This window comes from Dendroctonus ponderosae, unplaced genomic scaffold, assembly GCF_020466585.1.
Source record: "Dendroctonus ponderosae isolate FM_Combo_2020 unplaced genomic scaffold, Dpon_F_20191213v2 Dpon_F_20191213_5, whole genome shotgun sequence".
NCBI classification, from domain to species: domain Eukaryota; kingdom Metazoa; phylum Arthropoda; class Insecta; order Coleoptera; family Curculionidae; genus Dendroctonus; species Dendroctonus ponderosae.
Window position 1 is genome coordinate 9192811 of NW_026018715.1, and position 19874 is coordinate 9212684.

General features: G+C 34.9%; 2 protein-coding genes across 2 annotated transcripts; one reads left to right on the plus strand and one right to left on the minus strand.

The window, feature by feature from the left end:
• Nucleotides 1-1464: 1464 nt before the first annotated feature.
• On the minus strand, nt 1465-11677 carry LOC109535212. Its single transcript, XM_019901088.2, has 8 exons — nt 10879-11677; nt 9231-9475; nt 9000-9142; nt 5777-5921; nt 5446-5704; nt 4450-4901; nt 3426-3613; nt 1465-2315 (listed from the first exon to the last, which is right to left on the minus strand). The coding sequence occupies exons 1-8, from the start codon at nt 11447-11449 to the stop codon at nt 2168-2170; spliced, it is 2151 nt and encodes a 716-aa protein (XP_019756647.1). The 5' UTR covers nt 11450-11677; the 3' UTR covers nt 1465-2167.
• Nucleotides 11678-16538: 4861 nt separating this feature from the next.
• LOC109535218 lies at nt 16539-19398 on the plus strand. The gene is made up of 2 exons (XM_019901093.2): nt 16539-16970; nt 18965-19398. The coding sequence occupies exons 1-2, from the start codon at nt 16673-16675 to the stop codon at nt 19258-19260; spliced, it is 594 nt and encodes a 197-aa protein (XP_019756652.2). The 5' UTR covers nt 16539-16672; the 3' UTR covers nt 19261-19398.
• Nucleotides 19399-19874: the final 476 nt, after the last annotated feature.

Below are 19874 nucleotides of genomic sequence, written 5' to 3' on the forward strand. Positions count from 1 at the left end.
AGATCTTCTATTGGCATTTAAGAACATTGAAGTAAAAAACAGACTCAAGTGTCTAATGGAATTCTTTAATCAAAATCCGGAATATTTTCGGAATATTCCCGTTTTTTTAAGTTAAATAAAGCGAAAAGTAAAAGTGTTTATGCATATTTTGGCACGGTGAAATTTAAATTAGTATCACGTAGTGCTACTGCGTAATTGTCCAGTAAAAATGTGTGAGTTATAAGTAGTGGACATTCATATTCTGAAACATCCAATAAAGAGAAATTTCGCGCTAAAAGAAACTGATCGAGTAAGGCATGAAAGCGAAAGAGAATAAGAGTTAATAGAATCTCAATCAAAAGCATAACATTTGCTTCAGCAATCTAAACACACTTTTGACGTCCTCCATCTATTTGTCGTTCAGGCTGCTTTCAAAGAATATCTTGACAAAATCAAGAACGACTAATAAATAAAATAGCGAGTTTGTCTGAGATTTTTGCAAAATAACAACGACTAACTTGTTTGAAAGGAAATGCATTAACAACATCCCTTAGTAGAAAGGGATGATAACAGCAAAACAGCAAGATTTATTGTTTGGTTAAAATTTGCTACTTGCATACTCTGGAATGAGCACCATTCACACTGAACTCTTTGGTCTCGTTAATATTTATATAACTAACAAAAATAGTAGTTCATACAAGTTTATGATGAGGACTGCCTTTACGCACATTTAGCTGTTTAATTAAAGACATTCTAACAGCAGCCGTTGCAGATTTGAGAACTTGGAGGAACTTTATGCAGCAGATAATTCTATCAAAGACTTATCTCCATGCGCTTTTTTCTCAAACCTGCGAATTATTGACGTTCGTAGGTATGGCTTAACAACCACAACATCAACTTGGTTTCAAGTAGCTTATTGCTTCAGGAATAGCATTAAATCCCTAGGATCAGTAAATTTCTTAAACCTCTGCCCAGAGCTTGTTCACCTTTGGCTTGAAGGCAATGAAGCTATTATGGATTTGGCTGCTAACTCTCGAAGAGTAATCGAACGAATTCTGCCTAACTTAAAGCTGCTAGATGACGCTGTGTTGACGAGAGGTAACTAGATAGTTTTACCTAATCAGGCACTGTTTGTAAGGTTATTTAGAAGACGCATGTGAGTATTATGAAGATACTGAAGACACTTCCGAAGAATCATTGGGTGAGGATATTCCGGAGCAAAGTGTAAGTTTAGGAACCTATGCAATTAATCGGATAATAATTGGGCACACATGTGAAGGTTTTCACGGGCAATCGCAGACTTTCGTCATCGAGGCCAAGTTTACGGATAGCCGATAATGCGAATGGTTTCATCGTTCGGTTTCCTCCCAGAGTAATTTCAAATAGAACCAACAATAATAGCCCTAATTGATTTCTAAATGTTTTATTCAATCGTTAAATATCAACACGTTTTTTATTAATTTTGAAAAAATAAATATAGTTTTTCAGCGCAAGGTAAAATGTACTTTTGTCTTCAGGTAAATGCATTATCACAATGCACTTCTAAGAACTAAACCCACATTTTCCAGATTTATCCAGATTAACAAATAATTTATCTTATTGCTAAAATTGTCTATCGAATTATTAAACAAAAACTTTTTCCGACTTTCCCATCACCCATTAACAAATTCGTTTAATAATTCCTATAAAACTAGAACTAGACCCAACTAAAAGCTAAGCAATTTGCAGAACTAGATCAAACTCATTTTGTCGTTTATGTACAGCACACCCAAACATTCTTTGAGCATTTTTCTTACAACTATCTAATGGATTATTTTTAAATTTAAATAAAATATTTCTTATTATAAATTAGCGTCAATAAGTTGAAATAAATAAAAGACAAACTCTACATGTTTGGAGAAAAATAAATTATTTTCTAGTGCTTGAGAGTCCAGAGTAAGCATGGGCTTCAAACAAGCGGTTGCAACATACACTAAACCCTACACGTTTGAAGGAAAATAAATTTATTACTAATTCATGAGCGTCCAGCGATTAAAATAGAGAAATAAATAAAAAGTCCAAGAGTATTTGGCACGACAATGAATAAATAATATGCTACAGACTAATATTGTTAATATTTGGTTTGGAGCAAAACTGCACGTTCTACACTGTTATTTGTCTATGTTCTTCCATCATCCTTAAGCGATGCTTAAGATACTTCAGTGTTGATGGTGCATGAAGGATACAATCTCAAGCAATCTCTTTGGTCTTGGCCATCTCTAGCTGCCTGCACATATTTATAGAACCGCACCACTACAGAATTGGTCGAAGTTGGTTTCTGCAATTCACTGGAGTCTCTAGAATTAAAGAAACTAATCAGTCTGATGATTTGTTTGAAGTCAATGTGCGACATTAATCTTTTTGGTCAATTTCAATTTTATTCCCACTTTTCTGAATTATTTTTAGTTTGCTTGGAAGAACCTTTATAAGACGCTAGAAGTAATAGCTTTCAGTTGCTAAAACTATTATTGGATTGTTGGTTTTTAATCCTCCTACTTGAGCTGCAAAGGCAAAGGAACTGAAAAGACGGTTCATTAACCGGAACAAAGACTTCTTTCACTAGACCGTGATAAAAACTGAAAAATTTAGCAGCTTGAAATTGAGAAAAACCCACTTGTCTGCAGCAAGCCGACGTGATCAAGAAAAAAATCAAACAATCTGCGGATACGACCAATATTCAGATACGATTTAGGTTCCGTTTTATTCCACCAACGACTTTCTCCGGACATGTGCTGATATAAAAGTGAAATACCCAAGTTGAGCAAATCAGGTTCCTAAAGGTGATTTTGGCAATTGAACCGGAAAAATATGTTTCTGTTTACAAGGAGAAAGAACACTTTCGGCAATGACATTTGCAATTTCGGTTTAAAAATAGAGCAAATTCTTCAAACTATTTGGCTATTAAGACATTTTTTTAAAAGTTTTCTGAAAATTCCAGCATTTGAATTATGGATGAGTACATGCAATGTGTTCATTTTGATTAGTTTCAGAATATGTTTTTTTAATATTTTACACAAACGCGTCAAAGGGTTCAAAAGCTAATAAAATATTAGGAGTTAGTGTGATTTTTTAAGCAAATTTCAAATTTTTGGGCGAGTCTGAAAGCACTGATCTGGCTATTCTTTAATGGGATTATTATTCGGAATGCATTGACAGCGGAGTAGGTGACCGGGATATTTATTAAGTAAATTTCAGTGAAACACATTGCCTTGGTCAAGGTAAACGTCTTTCTTGCTTACAAATCAAGAGTTTCGTTTTAAACTGGGTGAAATTTGTATGTTGTACCGTTCGAATACATTTGGCTTGTTATCTGTTCATCAGAATTTTTTATTTGCCGTGTGTTTTACAACAGGATGTTTTTTGAGCTTGCAAAAATCTTTGAATTGTAGCATGTGATCGTTACTCACCTGCTAAGTTCAGCTGATAGTAAATTGCTGTGGGGGCTAAAAGTAGTGGGATTTTTGTACATGCTGCAAATCAATCTTTCTTTACATGGTTCCTCATTAAATCCCAGCCCCTGGAGGATTTTATCGATTTTCTGTAAAATTGGCGAATAGAATGGGTCAAAAGTGATCGCAGCTGCTTGGTAGATTGCCTGAAATAATAAAATACAAATCACAATCCAAACGCTCATTAATAATGTATTTGACAAGAAGCAGTGAATGTGCTATCGGAAATTTAATTTTGGCTTTGAAAATGTTCGACGAGAATCGAATTTGTGGACCGAATTCAGTATGTAACTGTAAAAAGTGTCCAATTTAAATTTTATTCTGGGAAAAGTCTACTAGTTTACTATCTACGCTGAGCCAAAATTTCTCTAATTGTAGGAAAAGCGTTAGAGGAAACTGGCTGATTGAGATTCTCAGATATTTGGGAGCTGTTTCATTAATCTTTTCAATTTTCAAAATTGCACTTTAATTGGGAACATTTCTTGGGAAAAATGATGAAACATTCTTCATGAGAAAAATCCTTTGGAAGTTTACGACCATTAATTTTGTTTCCGATCTTATTCGGATACTTGGATCCTATTTATTTGCAATATTTTTCAAGTTTTTCCTGCTTGGTACTTCTAACTTTTATTCTAAATTTTCTTTAATAGTCAACACTAGAATCAATAGATCGGCTATAAATCGGGCCACAAAAGTTTATAAAATGTCACAATATTGTATTGTTAGGTCACGAAGAAGAATTGGTTTAAATGTAATATAATTATGAAATTTTCAAATTTTAAATTTTATTCCGTTTACACGAAAAGCGTTTTTAATAGATAGATAAGAATTATCTCTCACAAATGATCAATTGTTCAAGAGCAAATTGATTACTTTCACCACCAGCTTAAATCTGCGATATTTTGAAAGTAATTAGACCGTCCGAGCCACTCCCTTTCACCTACTGGAACCGAAAAATTGCTAATAGATAATCGGAACTCACCTGCTCCAATGTAGTCTTTGGCGTTGTGGAACTTGGTTTTTCAACTTTGCGGGTTTTATCCACGTTTTGAGCCGCTTTCTGCACATTGAAGTTCTGAGCCCCAGCTCCAACGCTCTGCACTTCTTTGCTGTTTTCAAACGACCCAATTCTCGGATCGTACTCAACCGACTTCTGTATCTGAACCACTGTCGGCTGCTGGTTCTGAGCTTGTGGCTTATAAACCGGGCCAGGCTGCTGAGAAGGTTGTTTCTGAGCGCTCAGCTGCGTGGGTTGATATTGCTGGTCGAGTTTCGTTTGTAAGCTGTTCTGATACTGTTGCTCGAAGTGATTTTGGTGGATTGTTTGATATTTTTGGTCGAATACATTTTGCTGAGGCTGTGAAACACTTTGTACCGGCCGTTGAGGCACAGTGTGTTGTGGTATGTAGCCAGCAGGCAGCTCAAGACCTGGACCTAAAGGGCAACAGAAAAGTTCCGGTTGAAAAGTAATTTTTTAATTGGAATTTCTAGCTTCTGCTAGAAAAATAATCAGAAATTGATTAAACACACATTTTGCCTGCTCGTGCCGGCAAATAATCGGTTCAATTAGTCGCTAATACCGTATCTTCACACGGCGACCTACTTAAGAGATTAGCAGGCGGAAGCATTGAAACAACAACTGCATTTTAAAGTCCGTTTAAGTAAAAACTGTCTTAGACCCGCGCGTGTTTGGTTCTACTCCTTCCTCATTCATCGACTTGCAAGCGAAACAGGCGTCATGAAGCCATATTGTTCGATTAGTTCCTTCACCTGCTACCTGAGCTTTTGAAGCTAATCTTTGCGTTGAAAATTCCTCGACTAGAACCGTGATCTTATGAAGTTTCATGGAGTATTATTGTGGTTGAATGTGACTAATTTAAATACCCACGCTTTCAGACTCGTGCTCGTTTGCAGGATAGCGATTTCTATTAAAATTTTACTGCTAGAAAATTCACAAACATGCATTAGCAGAACATACCATCTGAATTCGCGCTGCTCACATCAAAGGGCGAGCCTTGGAGGGGAGGCGGATGGAGGCCTCCTGCACCACCTGCACCTCCCGCAAGCCTATTGTATGAAACTGAAGAACCTATTTTTGTAGGTGGAAGTTTTTTGTTCAAATACACTGCCTGCTGCTTCAGCTTTTCTTGGAGCTTAATGGCTTGGTTCAGCTGATCCTGCAGCTTGAGGTTTTCGTCCCGGATTCGAAGCCGCTCTTTCTCCAAGCGAGCTTTTATCTGAAATTTACCGATTGAAAAGTGAAAATCAACACATCTAGCAACGGAAGCTTGCTGAAGAACTTCACTTACTATTGCCTCTTTCTCTGCTTTAGCGATTATCCTTTCGATTTCTGTCGAGGTTAAAGGTCTACCAGGCTTCCGTCTAGTCGGATGAACTGATCCATAAGGAGATAAATCGTTGATTTGATTTGGGTCTTTTCGATGGGATATTAATCTGAAGTAACAAGTGAGTTCAGTATAAATAAAGTCATATAATTCGGCGATTCTATTGACCAAACTCCGGTTACATCGTAACACGCACAACTATTCGGTTGCTATTTATATATAAACGGTTCAATATGAAGGACATATGAATACTGTCCGATCTTCCGCAGCTTGAAGCGTAAAAGGCAACATCAATATCTTGTGGCATGTCATTCATAAAAGAATGTGTTACTCAGGTTGATAATTAAATCGCTAATACTCGCTGTAAAAATCGGAACGAAAGCAAAGCCGATGCTTCCAAAGGAGGTCAACTAACCAGCTTAGATATATTTGCTGTAACGTAATAAAATATATTGATGAATCAGTGCCAGATTAGAAATTGTGGCTTTAGAGCGAAGGCTGAATAGAATTTTAACTCTCACATAATAGAGTCTGGAACCTTCAGAGATGGAGCCTTGGTGTTTGTTAATCAATTTGCGTAGCAAAAGACGATTTCCCTCTTATCAATTGTTCTAGTATAAGGATCAGAGTTTGTCACTGTTTAACAACATCAATTAAAACTTTCAGAAAATTGGGAACGATGGAAATTTACTTCAGCTGGATCAGCGTCAAAAAATCTTAAAATTTAAGTAGTGAAAAATGAGTACTAAACGGATTAAACTTTCACAATGCGGATGCATCTTAACCAGTGGTTTTATGCTAGCTTCGAACAAGCTATTAAAGTTACCCATGCATGTTTAAATACAACAACAGCTGAATACAGATCACGTATTTTCTTAGTTTGCTAGGAACATGTGCGAGTGTCGTCTACGTGCTTGCTTTTAAATTTTAATACATATAATAACATACAAAATTATTTATTATTACATTATTTATCAACATTTCAACAAATTAAGCATGTTCAACTTGAAGGCTTCAATTTATATATGAAACATAACTTAGTCTTCACATCTGAAATACTATCAAAATTATTTGATTTTTTCCAAATTTTTCTCTTTGTTTGCTGTTARACTTAGTGGGGCTTATTGGAACTGTTGAATAAATTTTTGAAATATATTATAACAAGGACTATTTTTGCAAAAGCAATTAAAAAATTTGCTTATTGTTACTAACAAACTTGAAGAAAAACTTATTCTTTACTAGAAGACAAATAAATTTCTGCTTATCKATACAATTTAAGATTTGTTGATCAAAACACTGTCAAAATACCGAAACATTATTCACAAAATCTATCGAAAATCTTTTTAAGCCCGTAATAATTTTACAAATAAAAACATGTTAAACTTGTTCCTGCCCGAAAGACCCTCAATTGTACATTGATTGCATATCTTTCCTAACCGATGTTTTTCCTTTTGTGGAAACAGTGCTACAATTTTTTTCAAAAAGCTAAAATATTAGGTATTTAAAACCGCTTTATTAATTGGAAATTTTGCAAGATTAAGCAATTAATCCCTTTAATTCCAATTAAATATTTACACTTTTTTCCTTCCAGTGATGTCAAAAAACCGGATTTTCAAATTTTCACCTTGATTCACTTGTTTGTTTCTTAAAACACAAGTGGTTTTTTGGCTTCTTATATTTGTAATCTATCAGTTTTCTTCAACTTACTTCATCTAGATTGCACAATAATAACTAGTGTATGAAGAACAAATTTAACTTTTTCCAATTCTGAGCAAATACCAAACTATTGAACTGAGTTCTGGTACTGGATTTGCAGTTGTTTGAAAAAAGTKTGAAAATTATTGAGTAAGTTATGATTGTAATTATTATTAGATTATGAGTAAGTTATGATTGAGTAACCTATGGAATGAAAAATTCAACTTCGGAAAGTCCAACTAACATCTCATGAAAAAATTAAAAATTCCAGAAAAATAATTCAAGCCATTTTGCTGAAAACTGAACGAAATAATTTTGAATTTACAAACATATTAATATACGTTAGCTGAGCTTAATTTCCCCAACTGAACAAAACATTAATTACTGATTAAATTTGGCATGCTCTCGTAGAATCGTCAGGTTCAAAAACATTCATCCAGTTTGAAAATTCCATGAAATCAAATGTTAGAAGAACGAAGTGCACCTTATCCATTTTTACAAGTTGCTTTACTATTGTCAGGCGGCGCTTTTCCGAAAATGTTCACTAATTTCAAAATCAAACAAAATAAGGAACGTGTGAAGATTCTTGAGTGTACACATGAAAATAACTTAAAAAGACATCGAGCATTTGAATTTTTTAAATGTTTCCGTTTATGTTTTATATTTGTTGTAAAATAATGTTTAGGATTCTGTTAAGTGCAGCTACATTTGCTATGTGTATGGTGCCAGCTACTGGTGTTCAAACACTACCATCTACTCTTACTTGGACGCCGATAGATGCAGAAGTCTTGGAAAGTATGTGATTAACAAATGAAAATATTTGCCAAAAAACTCTTTTCCGGTCTCCCGAATCCAAGGACTAAAACACGACTTTGAAACATTTTCTTTTAAAAAGATTCAATCGGTCTTACTTTCTTGCCACTGTTTTAACGATCTGCGGAACCAAAAAAATGCTCCAATGAAGCGAATTTTTTAGGAAGCGCTTAATGAATTCAACCAACCAAGGGCTAGAAAAATGCAATTTTCAATTAGCTGTTGTTAGTTCTACGTTAGTTTGGCTACTAGCTTACTTTCCGATGAGTAAACGCACAATTTTCCTGGCAGTGATGAAGAGAAACCTTACCAATCTTACTGTTGATTTCTTTAAAGCAATCATCCAGTTCTCACTAAAACAATGATTAGCCCATAAGCTCAATTACGCTGAATCGATTGTAACACTTCATTATTATAAAGTATTATCATTGATATGAAAAGACCCCAATTAGTAACAAATGGCTTTCCAGTTGAAAGGCCTAATAACAGTAATAATATCAACGCACGCATTTTGATCGCACAACAATGACAATATTATTCATTGCTAATGTAATTTATGTATCTAGAGAACATCTTTCCGTTTATTGTGACCCGCGCTTAGTCAACACTTGACGAACATGTATGGCTTGTAGTACTTGGAAGCAGGTTTATAGAACATTTTTGTTGAAAAGTGTCTTACCCATGAGGGAACCCAGAACCATCATCAGGCAAAACACTGACATCATCATCAAACTCAGTGAAATGAGTGTCAGGCCCATGGTGTTCTTCTGCTGGAGGCCCATAAGACTCATGCTGATCATGGAAGTCGTGATGGGGAGCGACCTGATTCGTCAATGAAAGTCGTTAGTTTGATGACCAATAATTAAAATTAAGTAATTAAGTGCTTGAAAATATTCGTTTGGACACCCACCTGATGGATATGTGATATCAAATGCTTATGGTGATGATACTTGGCCTGAATTGGGTAATAAGCGCAGAACTTGAAGACATGATGCAAGAACGGAAACACAAAAAGAAGAATCTTGAGCAGCAGCTTCTTAGCGGTGGCGGCGCCTACTATCAAAGGCAGGAGGAACAGGAACTTGAAAGCCAGCAGCTTAATGACAAGAAGAAGTGCCAGAAGGGCGTAAATGATCCGCTCGTTGATAAATTTCCCTGAAATAAGTCTTCTTATATGTTTGGTTTTTTAGTAGTACTAATCAGAGTTTCTTCAAGTTTTTACATTTACAGAAACCTCGCCCAAACTAAAAGGCAAAATCAATGTGCCAAATACTTTCAAATATCGAATCAACCTCATTTTCCTCGTCTAGTTTATCGAGAATTCATTTTGATGAGATGCGAATTAATTAGAATTCTTCAACTATTGTGTGAACTGACAAGTCGGCTGATTAATCATTTATTCGCAAGTTTTTTCATTTAGCTGGTAATCTCCTATCAAGAATAATTGACGCTCTCTTTTTGATCGGAGAAGTTGGCAACATATTGAGGAAACACCTGTTTGTCATGGGACAGCGGATCTTCATGTTGCTTCTTTAGGACAGCTGTATATTGTTAATAACCGAATGCACTGCGTAAATAAAATTAAGTGAGGCATTTTTAGTTCGAGTAGACACTGTTTTGATGAGAAAATAATGAGTTCATTAAGCAAGATGCTTCCTGAAGTAAATATCGTTTTGTCTAAATCCTAAATTAAAGCTTCTTCTCACCGCAAAGGTTTGGCGTCTGCAAACTGATTCAAATTCTATTATACCGATAAGGGGCGTGTTGTGAGAAGAGTTTTGTCAAATCTACCACTTTCCTGCAGTGGACGTTTTTTGGCTTAGTTTTTATTTGAAAAGACCCATGAATTTTTAAACAGAATTGCTGTCTTAGTAATAATTAAATATTGTTACAATATTAGTCAACACAGTAAAAGTTTTAAGGCTGTCATGAATAAAAAAAATTGAAAGCAAGAACAATTTAAAAGGAACGTGGAAGTAGACAATTAAAATAAACACACGGCCATCTGAATATGCTGTTGATCGAAATAAAGGCAACATCTGAGCTGCACAGAATTAAGTAAGTTGTATTTGCCACCTTCAATTTTCTATATTAATCAAAGGAAACTAGGACAACTGTTCCTGAAAACTTTTTGGTTGCAGAACATTTTTCAAAAGCTGCAGCTTCTGGCAATTTTCACAGGATAGGACAATCACAATTTTCCTTATTGGCTGTTTTAGCGTGACCAAAACTCAAATAGGTCTAAACAGTTTCTTATTCACATTCATCACACAAATATGGCCCTGACAAGGCACATATTCCAATAGGTTGGGACAACAAGACTGAAAGCTAAGCCTGCTTCTTGTACTTCGCACTAAAACATATGTATACTGTCCATTCTTCTAGTTGTTCGTGGTCCAGAGTCCAAAAGAACCTCAAGAAGCATGACGCCAATTTTGAATCATCCTGTATCACCTCCTATTTGGAACCAGCAAATTTTTCATTTAGCTGAACAACAAGTTCAGTAAACAATTGCATGCGCGCAAGTGCAACTTTCATTCAACAGTAGCGGAACTTACGGATTCGTTTAAATGTCCTGCCCCCCTCTTGCAGTGCTCTTGCTGCATCCAGATCTTTGGAGACGATTTCCAGATGGACTTGGGCCGCATTGTTTCCGAATCCCTGTGGAGCGATTTTGAGCACGCTGTTCGGTAGAAGTCCATCCGGAAGAGCCACTTCCAGATCATGGGTCATGAAGAATTTCGCGGTGTTGTCTTTGAGCGTACGCGCCATGGCTTCAATTGGAGATTCATCATCGTCAGCTTCTTCATCAGTGCTGTTCGTGTCAAAAGCTCTTTCAGCGGATGCGTAGTTGAGCTTGTTTTTGGAGAATTTCAGAAAGTTGTTGAATTGCAGATCTTCAGTTTCATCCAACGTGGTTTTCAGATACTTGAAGATGTTGTTTTGCACGCAAATCAACGTCGGCTTTTTGCAGTCTTTTAACAGCACGGTCCACAGCTCATTGTTGCCGGTTAGATTGACCAGCGCTTCCACCGGCACCTCTTCAATAGTTACATTTTCACTTCCGTAAACAGCACTTACCAAACAGAACAAGCCGGTGAAAACTAAACGATAAGTTAAAGGATGCATGATATCCAGCCCGACTTCCGCTTGTTTGAGGTTGCGATTAAGAAAAAACACATCGATACGTCACACTTTCATTGGTCACCAGTCGCGGCCGCATGTCCAAACTGGAACACTTAAACAGGCCATGCTGAAGACGTTCTCTCGACAACCGGCTTGGCGCGAATAGTTGAGACTCAAGTTCTTCGGTTTCGTTTATCGGCTGCTGGCATACTTTGGGACGTTGTTGGGTCCCCACTTGCGCTATCATCGTTTATTAATTATTGTTTGCCCAAATTAAACCATTTTTGAAAAACATTTCCAAATTAACATGGAATTTTCAGTACCTTTATAAGCACAAAATTTAAAAGTGCTAGTTAACATAACTTTAACAAAAATCAATCAGTTACTCCTGGTATAAACATAAGTAGAAGAAAATTTCAATTTTAGATATATCTTTTGGTGAGAAGATTTTCAATCTGAAGTCCAAGGGCTCTACGTGGGTCAGCATGTAAAAATGATATAAGAAAAATACCAGATTCATCAAATTTAACACAAAGCATCAACAAATAAAATCTACAAAAGATTCAATATATTATTGCATAACTATGGCACCAAAACTCAAGTGATGTGTTGGATCATTTCTTCAGTCTATTGATTACAGCTGTTTTAAGGGAGTCGCTTTTTCCACGCTCAAGTAACTCAATGCCTACTTCGAACTGATTACGCGTTAATTATCTAATTGCTAACAAAATGAGTAGCTTGAAGTAAAAAAAAATTAACAAACTTATTTGTAGACAAAGTTGAAAACTTGGGGAATCTTGGCAACAAACCTTCCAACGGTTTTAAATTCTAGGCTTTTCCAAACATCCAGTTTTCAACACACTTTGATATAAACACAATGATATAAAGTCCGCATGCATAAGCATAAATACTTTACTGTATTTAGTTGAACTCAACTTATCAGAAAGAGCAAAACATCTGCTAATTTGTATTCAACATCTTACTAATCCACATAGTATCAAATAAACTCAAGCAACATACAAAATAATGTGCTTTAATAGCGTTCAGAGTTCATCTAAAGCTTCGCTGAACGTGTGCTTTGAATTGAGTATTCTCCGGTCATAGTCAGAGCCTGAATTGTTCAGAAAATAAATTTCTTCACATAACTTATAAACTTCGTATTCAGGAACTGACCATATTTACCGGACAGTTGTTTTCAAAAATTAGCCAATTCATATAAGTGAACAACTGATGTAAATCAAAATGTATCTGCAATTTTCTGAACTTCGTCCACCTTCTTTGCATATAACAAATAAGCTGTTAACATCAGTTATTGAAAAGCACAGTTTTTATTGCTGTTTGTGCCAACTTAGCACTTATGTGCCGGGGCAAATGGGACACTTTTAGTACAATGGGGCTTTGTGTTGGGTAAAATTTTCCGCTTTTCCAGCGTTGTTCAGTTAATTGTTCCCAGAGGTTTGCCTGCAAAAAATTGTTTTTTCGCGCAATTTACGGTTATAAATTATTCTAAATTTCAACCTGAAACATCGTCATTTTCTGGGTTCAATGGACATTTAATTTGTATGTTTTCAGAGTTTACCTTAGAAATTTTTAAATGTTCCATAAGCTTTCTTATTAGAAGTTAATGAAAGTTATTTCTGAAGTTAATTGGTCATTCCAAAATTATCGTTTGGTGAAATTATAATTTGCATTGAATGTGAAACTAAAAGTAATGCCGAGTTACGATATCAATTTGAGCCAATTAAATCTCCAATTTATCAAAATTGCAGCTTTCCTCCAATTCCATTTGATTCATTGCGCTTCCAAAATGTATATGGAACTTTTTCCGTTATTAAAAAGTTAATCTTCAATTCGAAGTAAGGAAAAACATTTAGATGAACTGACGCAGAAATTAGTAAATCAGTATCAGTAAAACGTAATCTGATAAATAAAATGACTACAAACAGGCGAAAAAGACATACGTTTTGGATGTTTCATTGTGCAAAATCATTATTGCTTTTGTGTAAAATCTTCTTGCAAAACATATATTTTTGAACTTTTTTGCACTATTTTAAACTTTATATTATTTTTTGACAAATGGAAATTATGCCGTAGTGGGAAAATTTGTTAAGTGATCTATTTTGGAGAAAACTAGCTTAACAGTACAAAAAATTTAAAAAAATATTGTTTAAAGAAAATCTTACTCTAAAATTGTTTTTGCAATTTACAATCCAAGACATAAGATTGTATTCAAGGATTTGGTTCTCACTACTTTTCCATCGCTTAATTTTACTTCTTCCTACTTTTTTAAGCTTATTATTGTTCTTGTGCTGCAACTCTTTCTCCTTACTGCTTTATTGTACGTCTTCATTTTCATATTTGTGCCAGTTTTAATGGTATGACTTGTTAGTTATGGTTGTCGTTTGTTTAAAGATATCGTTGCAAATTATCGCGATTAATTTGTCCTGTTGTCCATTCTAGCTTCTTTAGAAACATGCGTTAATTGAGTTATAAATAAAGTGCATTCTGATTAAAATGTAAATTATGCGAATCTTTCAGCTTTCATATTTATGAGGTATAATTATTGCACATGATGCACAACAATAGAAAATTTATCTAAAGGCTAATTAAGATTTAAAACGTGATTATTTTCTCTCTTCTAATGTTAATATCGCCATCTAAGCATTTAATAAAGAGCATAAAAGCTCGAAAATCAACATGTTGGTGAATAGCAAAGAAACCATACAGTCAAGTGCGGACGCAAGAAATCTTTTATTTTGGCTGTGAAGAATTTATGATCTGTTGGTACCTGATGGTACCAACTATAATGTGAAACCCAGTTTATTACTTATTAAACAGATGGTGCATTTAGGAAATGCGAAAGCGGTTACTGTTATCCAAGTAAAGGTACCTCATAACGGCAATTTATCAGATGCTCATGAGTACCCAGTATCTCGTAATGTAACGTCGCATTCTTTAGATGGTGCTGGCGTACAAGAGAAGTTAACAATGGCGAATGTAAAACTTAAAGGGCAAAGATATTCGTATTTTGGGTGCTTTCAAGTCCATAATTGTATTATATTTACAGGTGGATCACGAACGATAATTTTTCTAATTTCATAGACAAGAAAAGACTCAATTTCGACTACATGACCCCCGCCCTGACCCTGAAAGCAAGAACCGCCGCTGGTCAATGTACGATATTAACACTTCATTTTTTGGGGGAAAATTACTCGAATTTCCTCACTCATGTTGTTATGACTGAATCGAATTTTCAATTCTCTATCCAACGATGCTATAACAAATTATGTGGCTCAAAATGGGGCTTGAAAAACTTCGAAAAAAGAAGCGTCATGTTTGAGTCGCTTTTGCATCTCAAAAAAAACACGCGACAACAAACACAAAACTTCTTGAAGTTCTTGAACTTCTTGAAGTCATGACTTTTTTGAGAAAACTGCCAACATTTCTTGATCAATAGTTTACTTTCTACAGGCCTTTTATTTATCTCTGGAGTGATGTAAATATTTGCGTTCTTGTGCTTCCGAGAAATGAACAAAAACGGGACCAAAAATATGAAAATTATTCATAAACTTGCACCTAAGTGTCTCATATTCAAATTTCGCTTTTTGCATTAAAACTACCGGAATTTCCTCACTCATGTTATTATGCCTGAATCGAATTTTCAATTTTCTATCTGTGGCTCAAATGGGGCTCAAGAAACTTTGAAAAAAGCAGCGTTAGGTTTGAGTCGATTTTGCAACTCAAAAACCACGCAAATCTAAAATTTCATGAAATCTTGCCTTGAGAAAACTACCAAGATTTCCTAAACGATGATTCACTTTCTGAAAAGCCCTTTTAGTTCTCTCTGGAATGATGTAGAAATTACCATTCTTGCTCACTTTGCGTTCGAGAAATGAAGAAAAACTGGAGGGAAACATGAAATTTTGTCATAATCTTGCGCCTAAATATCTGATATTTAAATTTCGCATTCTGGGTCAAAAGTACTCGAGTTTCATTTTCTCACTCATATTGATATGACTTATTCAGAATAGGCTATAGACTTATTACGGTCTTTCCACACTAAGTATTATATTATTAGAGATTGGCTAATTTAGAAAATTATATACCTTTTGCATCTGTAACAGTTTAAAACAAATAAATTAGATTAGATTAGAGATACATATTTATGAATTGAGGAAAAACATATACAGACTAAGTTTAATGTAATAAACACGTTTACTGATTATGCAGAATAATTTTTTTAGTACAGTTACGCCCACTGAATTTATAACCTGGAGAGTTTTTCAATTGGACAGGATCATAAATAGTGATATGTTTATTCAAATATATCACATAACTGTTGTTTTCAATGACGATGAATTAAGAAAATGTAAATAAAACATTTCAATTTCGAATTACTATCTAAGCAAGGCCCTAGAAAAGCGACAAATACAATAAAATATAATGAATATTAAAAAGAAAATCTTGTAAAATTTAAACTTGTCAAGGTTTACAAATTGATCAAGCATGTTTTATATCGACCAATTAGCAAACGTATAATCTCTAAGAATTACTTTTATTTAAACGTGCAAAAATGAACTTTTTTTCGTATCCAACTCGACAACATTTGATGGAACATTTTTTTAAATTGATAAACCCATTTTTAGTTTATTTATTTGATCGCCATTTTCTTCGTGTGCTTCTCTGTTCTTTATCACATATGTATATCATTCCAAATTTTTTGCTTCAAAACAAAAATTATTTTAGTTCTAATAAACCTTCGAAAGTTGCTGCTGCAAACCAAAAGAGTCAAAAATATTTTTGTTAACAATGCATCAAGGTAAGACTAAACTATACAATATTTTCTGAAAGTTCGCTAAAAATTAGCACTGTTATGTTTCTCTTACAGTGGCATGCTGGCGAATTATAAATAAACTTCAAGAATGTTTACACATATTGAGGGTATAGTCTGCTTCTGATACATTTGTATGCAGCCAGCTACAATACGGCTATTAATACATTTAAGGAATAAATTAACAGCCATTTTTCTAATTCTGAATACACAATAAGGAAGAGTTTTTTTGCTTTTAACGTGACGAGACACGATCACAAAAGGAATTTATTTTACCGTGTTACATATCTGAATATCTAAACACCCCTTCTTATCAAAAATATGCGCAATAAAACCAATGAGGCTTTAAATTATCGAACATTTTCCTATCGGTTTTCCATCAATTGCTTTGGAAAATGATTAAATTAGCTCGTGTGGGTTTGCTAGTGTCAATTTTCGTTTTGGCGAATTGTGATAATAGTGATAAAATTAGTTACGAAGAAGCGAAGTTATCTAACTATTTAAAGGAACTTGAGGAAACACCAGCAGTTTCCTTAGTTGGAGATTATGTAGTTTTGCAGAAGAAGGAAGGAAGAGCCAATCAAGAAGAGAGTGATTTGAGTGAAGATTTATTGAGCAGATGTGCACGGTTTTTAGCTAGTCGAGAGCTAGTCATAAAAATGCCTGAAAGTGAAGGAAGAGATTTATTTTCAGGTGAGACTTTTTGTTAGTTGGATAAATTGTGCTTTTTAATAAGCGGTATATTGGCACTTTCAAAATGTTGTTCTAATCAGTTAGGGAAACCAAACAAACTGATCTAAATTTAGAGAAAGTGATGGGGAACTTTCACTTCCAACCATGATTTACACATTTATATATTGAAAAAACTCAATTGTGCATCCGACAACAAGCGAGTACCTCGAGCAGGTACTTTCGATACAAAATAGCAATAATTAGTGGCACAGATTGGAATGGAAAGGTGGAAGAAAGTGGCGGTTCGAAAATGCTCAAGAAAATATGATTAAAAAATGCTTCAGCTTTACATTCTATTTGTTGTGAGAAAGTCGAAGATATGTTTCAGTGAGTCTGCTAGATCCGGTTAAAATTGGAATCACATGTTGCTAATGACGATGAATTGCAGCAAGGTGATTTCAAATCGTAGTTTTAAAAGTAATTTTTCCATTTGGTCATCATACGATTCATAACATTTTTTTCTTATTTACTGTGTTTTTTTGGACACATCTGTGGTTTGTACGCTGATATGAATGTACAATAGGTGAATAGGTGATGTTCCATTTTGCCATTTTGAATTAAAAACTGTTCAGCCGAATTTTCAATATGGTACAATTAACCAGTTAGACTGCCGTTAATACCGGAACCCGTTAATTTGTCATACTCCAAATGAACACTGAAACCAGGTACATCTGAGAAAAAATACTGTGGGCTTGTTCATCACTGAATATCAACTAATCATATTCACGAGTTAATGCGCAACTGGGTCGTTGATCATTAATTTAATTATTTACATAAATTAGTGTGTTGGTCAGTTTGTTTAGTTAATTTAGTTTGCTCCCAAATTCCAAATTCTTCTCTTCATTCTCTTCACGGTCTTTAACTTGTTTGTTACTATTTACTTGCCTGTGGGGTTTCATTAGAATCATTGCTGAGAGGTTTTTTTAAGAAGAACTCTGAGGCTTTTGGATGTCTTCTGTCAGTCCTGCATTTAATTTGCTGGTTGCGTGTTTGGTAGCTCTAATGTATGGATTAATTTTTTTGCTGGTTTCGACCGTGATCTTGCAAGCTTGCCAACAAACAACCTGTTGCTCTGGTCGAGACTGGTAGAAAGCAGAAGAATGTTGAATAATCGTCTTAATCGCCAGTGGTTTCTGATCATTTCTATTGGTTTTAGATGAAATGGAGGAGAAAAGAATTTGCAAACTATGCTTGAAATACTGGGATTCCGGTTTGAAAATGGGAACAAAAATGAATCTGGCCTTTCTGAGAGTTACCAAAGCCTTTCTGAGATTGATTACAATTTGAGGTTTTTTTACTCATCTTAAAACCAACAACGTTCGTGTGTCCCCACAAACCATTGTGAAATGAGCAGCACCATTTCCATCAGTTCCTTTTAACCATCCACCGATGGTGAAAATAGTTCAGTCGACTTTCTTCGATTGATTGATCAATGGGTGCGTCACAGATTGCTAACCAACTGACCCACATACCAACTTCTTCAGTCTCCTGCCTTGGCCCTGACCTCGATGAATTTCTCTTTTCCGCTTCTCCATCTTCGCATGCCACACCCAGCGGTCACGCCCTGTCCCTTCCTGCGGTAGAAAGTAGGTGCTTGTTTACATTTTGCTTGGGGGGCATCGGCTTTAAAACGTTCGTGACCTTGCTTGAAGAACAGACGCTCTTCGCATTTTCAGGGAAAAGGGTTTTAAGTTTTTTTCGTCGATTTTTACATTGCTGGACGCTCAGATTGAGCTAGATTGAGACTAGCGTCGTTAGATGCTGAACCATCATCGATCGATTTTTGCTGTAGAACAGAATCAGAATTTCTTTAAATTTTTTTTTGCCTTTTTACACAGCAGAAGACTTTTGCATTCATTGTTAACGATATATTTTTAAAGCCAGTTAGATCTAGTACATATTTTACGTGTACTTTAGTTAATTGTTGCTTGGTTTCAAATTCTGTAAATTTTTAGGTTCAAGAAGTAAAAAAATACGAAGAATACTCCTTCCTTTGCTGCTTCTCCTCAAGCTGAAAGCCGCCATAATCTTACCAATTGTTCTATCGGCAATTGCTCTACTGTCTTTGAAGGGATTTGGGCTTAGTCTAGCTGCCTTAGCTGTAGCCGGAACTACAGCGCTAAAAAATCTTTTGGAACATGCTGGTTCGAAAGTCTCATATGAAGTGGTACCAACGCCTGTTGGACATTGGAGCCGATCCGGTGCTTTAGACGATAGTCTGGTTAACGCATATGAGTATCAAGCTATATGAATATGCGTTCGATGGATTATTTATTGAATAGCTTTAGGTGTTTGGTTACCAGAATTTCTTAGTAGAAGAGTTAAAATGGTGGACAAACGAGTTCAAGCAATGGGCATTTCTAGGAAATAAAACACTTTTTACAATTTAGTATTTGGTTTTATTTTTCAATTAAATACATTTCTCCATACTATTAAGTTGCTAAAACATGTTTTTGGGCTCCGACCTTCAGAAACACTCAGCTGGTCGGTCTGAAACAAAAAATAGTTACTTCAAAAACTGTTTAAAATTTTGAGCCAAAATTATGTGTATATAGTTAAGAAACGACAGACGTTTGCAGTGACCGAATTTTTATTTGGATGTAGATTTTTTCGTGGCAAAAACTGGCCTTTTTAAATCAAAGGAGGTTTAATGTCCAATCTTCCAAAAATCTATTTTAATTTTCATTCGCTTTTTTAAAATATATGATAAATTTTGCCAATTTTTTTCAATATTGAAAACAGAACAACGTTTGATAATCAAATGTTATAGATTTAGAAAACATTAACTATTTTTGTGTTTAAGTAAGTTTCCCTTCAATTGCATTGAAAGTTTTCCTTTATTCCCAATGTTATGAGAAAGAAGAA

Excerpts from the sequence above, each read along its gene's own strand:
- LOC109535212 (XM_019901088.2), bottom strand. The coding sequence starts at position 11,449 with ATGCATCCTTTAACTTATCGTTTAGTTTTCACCGGCTTGTTCTGTTTG. Across the intron at positions 9,476-10,878 it reads CAGGACATTTAAACGAATCC|GGAAATTTATCAACGAGCGG; the intron begins GTAAGTTCCGCT and ends GACTTATTTCAG. Across the intron at positions 4,902-5,445 it reads GAGCAGCGCGAATTCAGATG|GTCCAGGTCTTGAGCTGCCT; the intron begins GTATGTTCTGCT and ends GTTGCCCTTTAG.
- LOC109535218 (XM_019901093.2), top strand. The coding sequence starts at position 16,673 with ATGATTAAATTAGCTCGTGTGGGTTTGCTAGTGTCAATTTTCGTTTTG. Across the intron at positions 16,971-18,964 it reads AGGAAGAGATTTATTTTCAG|GTTCAAGAAGTAAAAAAATA; the intron begins GTGAGACTTTTT and ends GTAAATTTTTAG.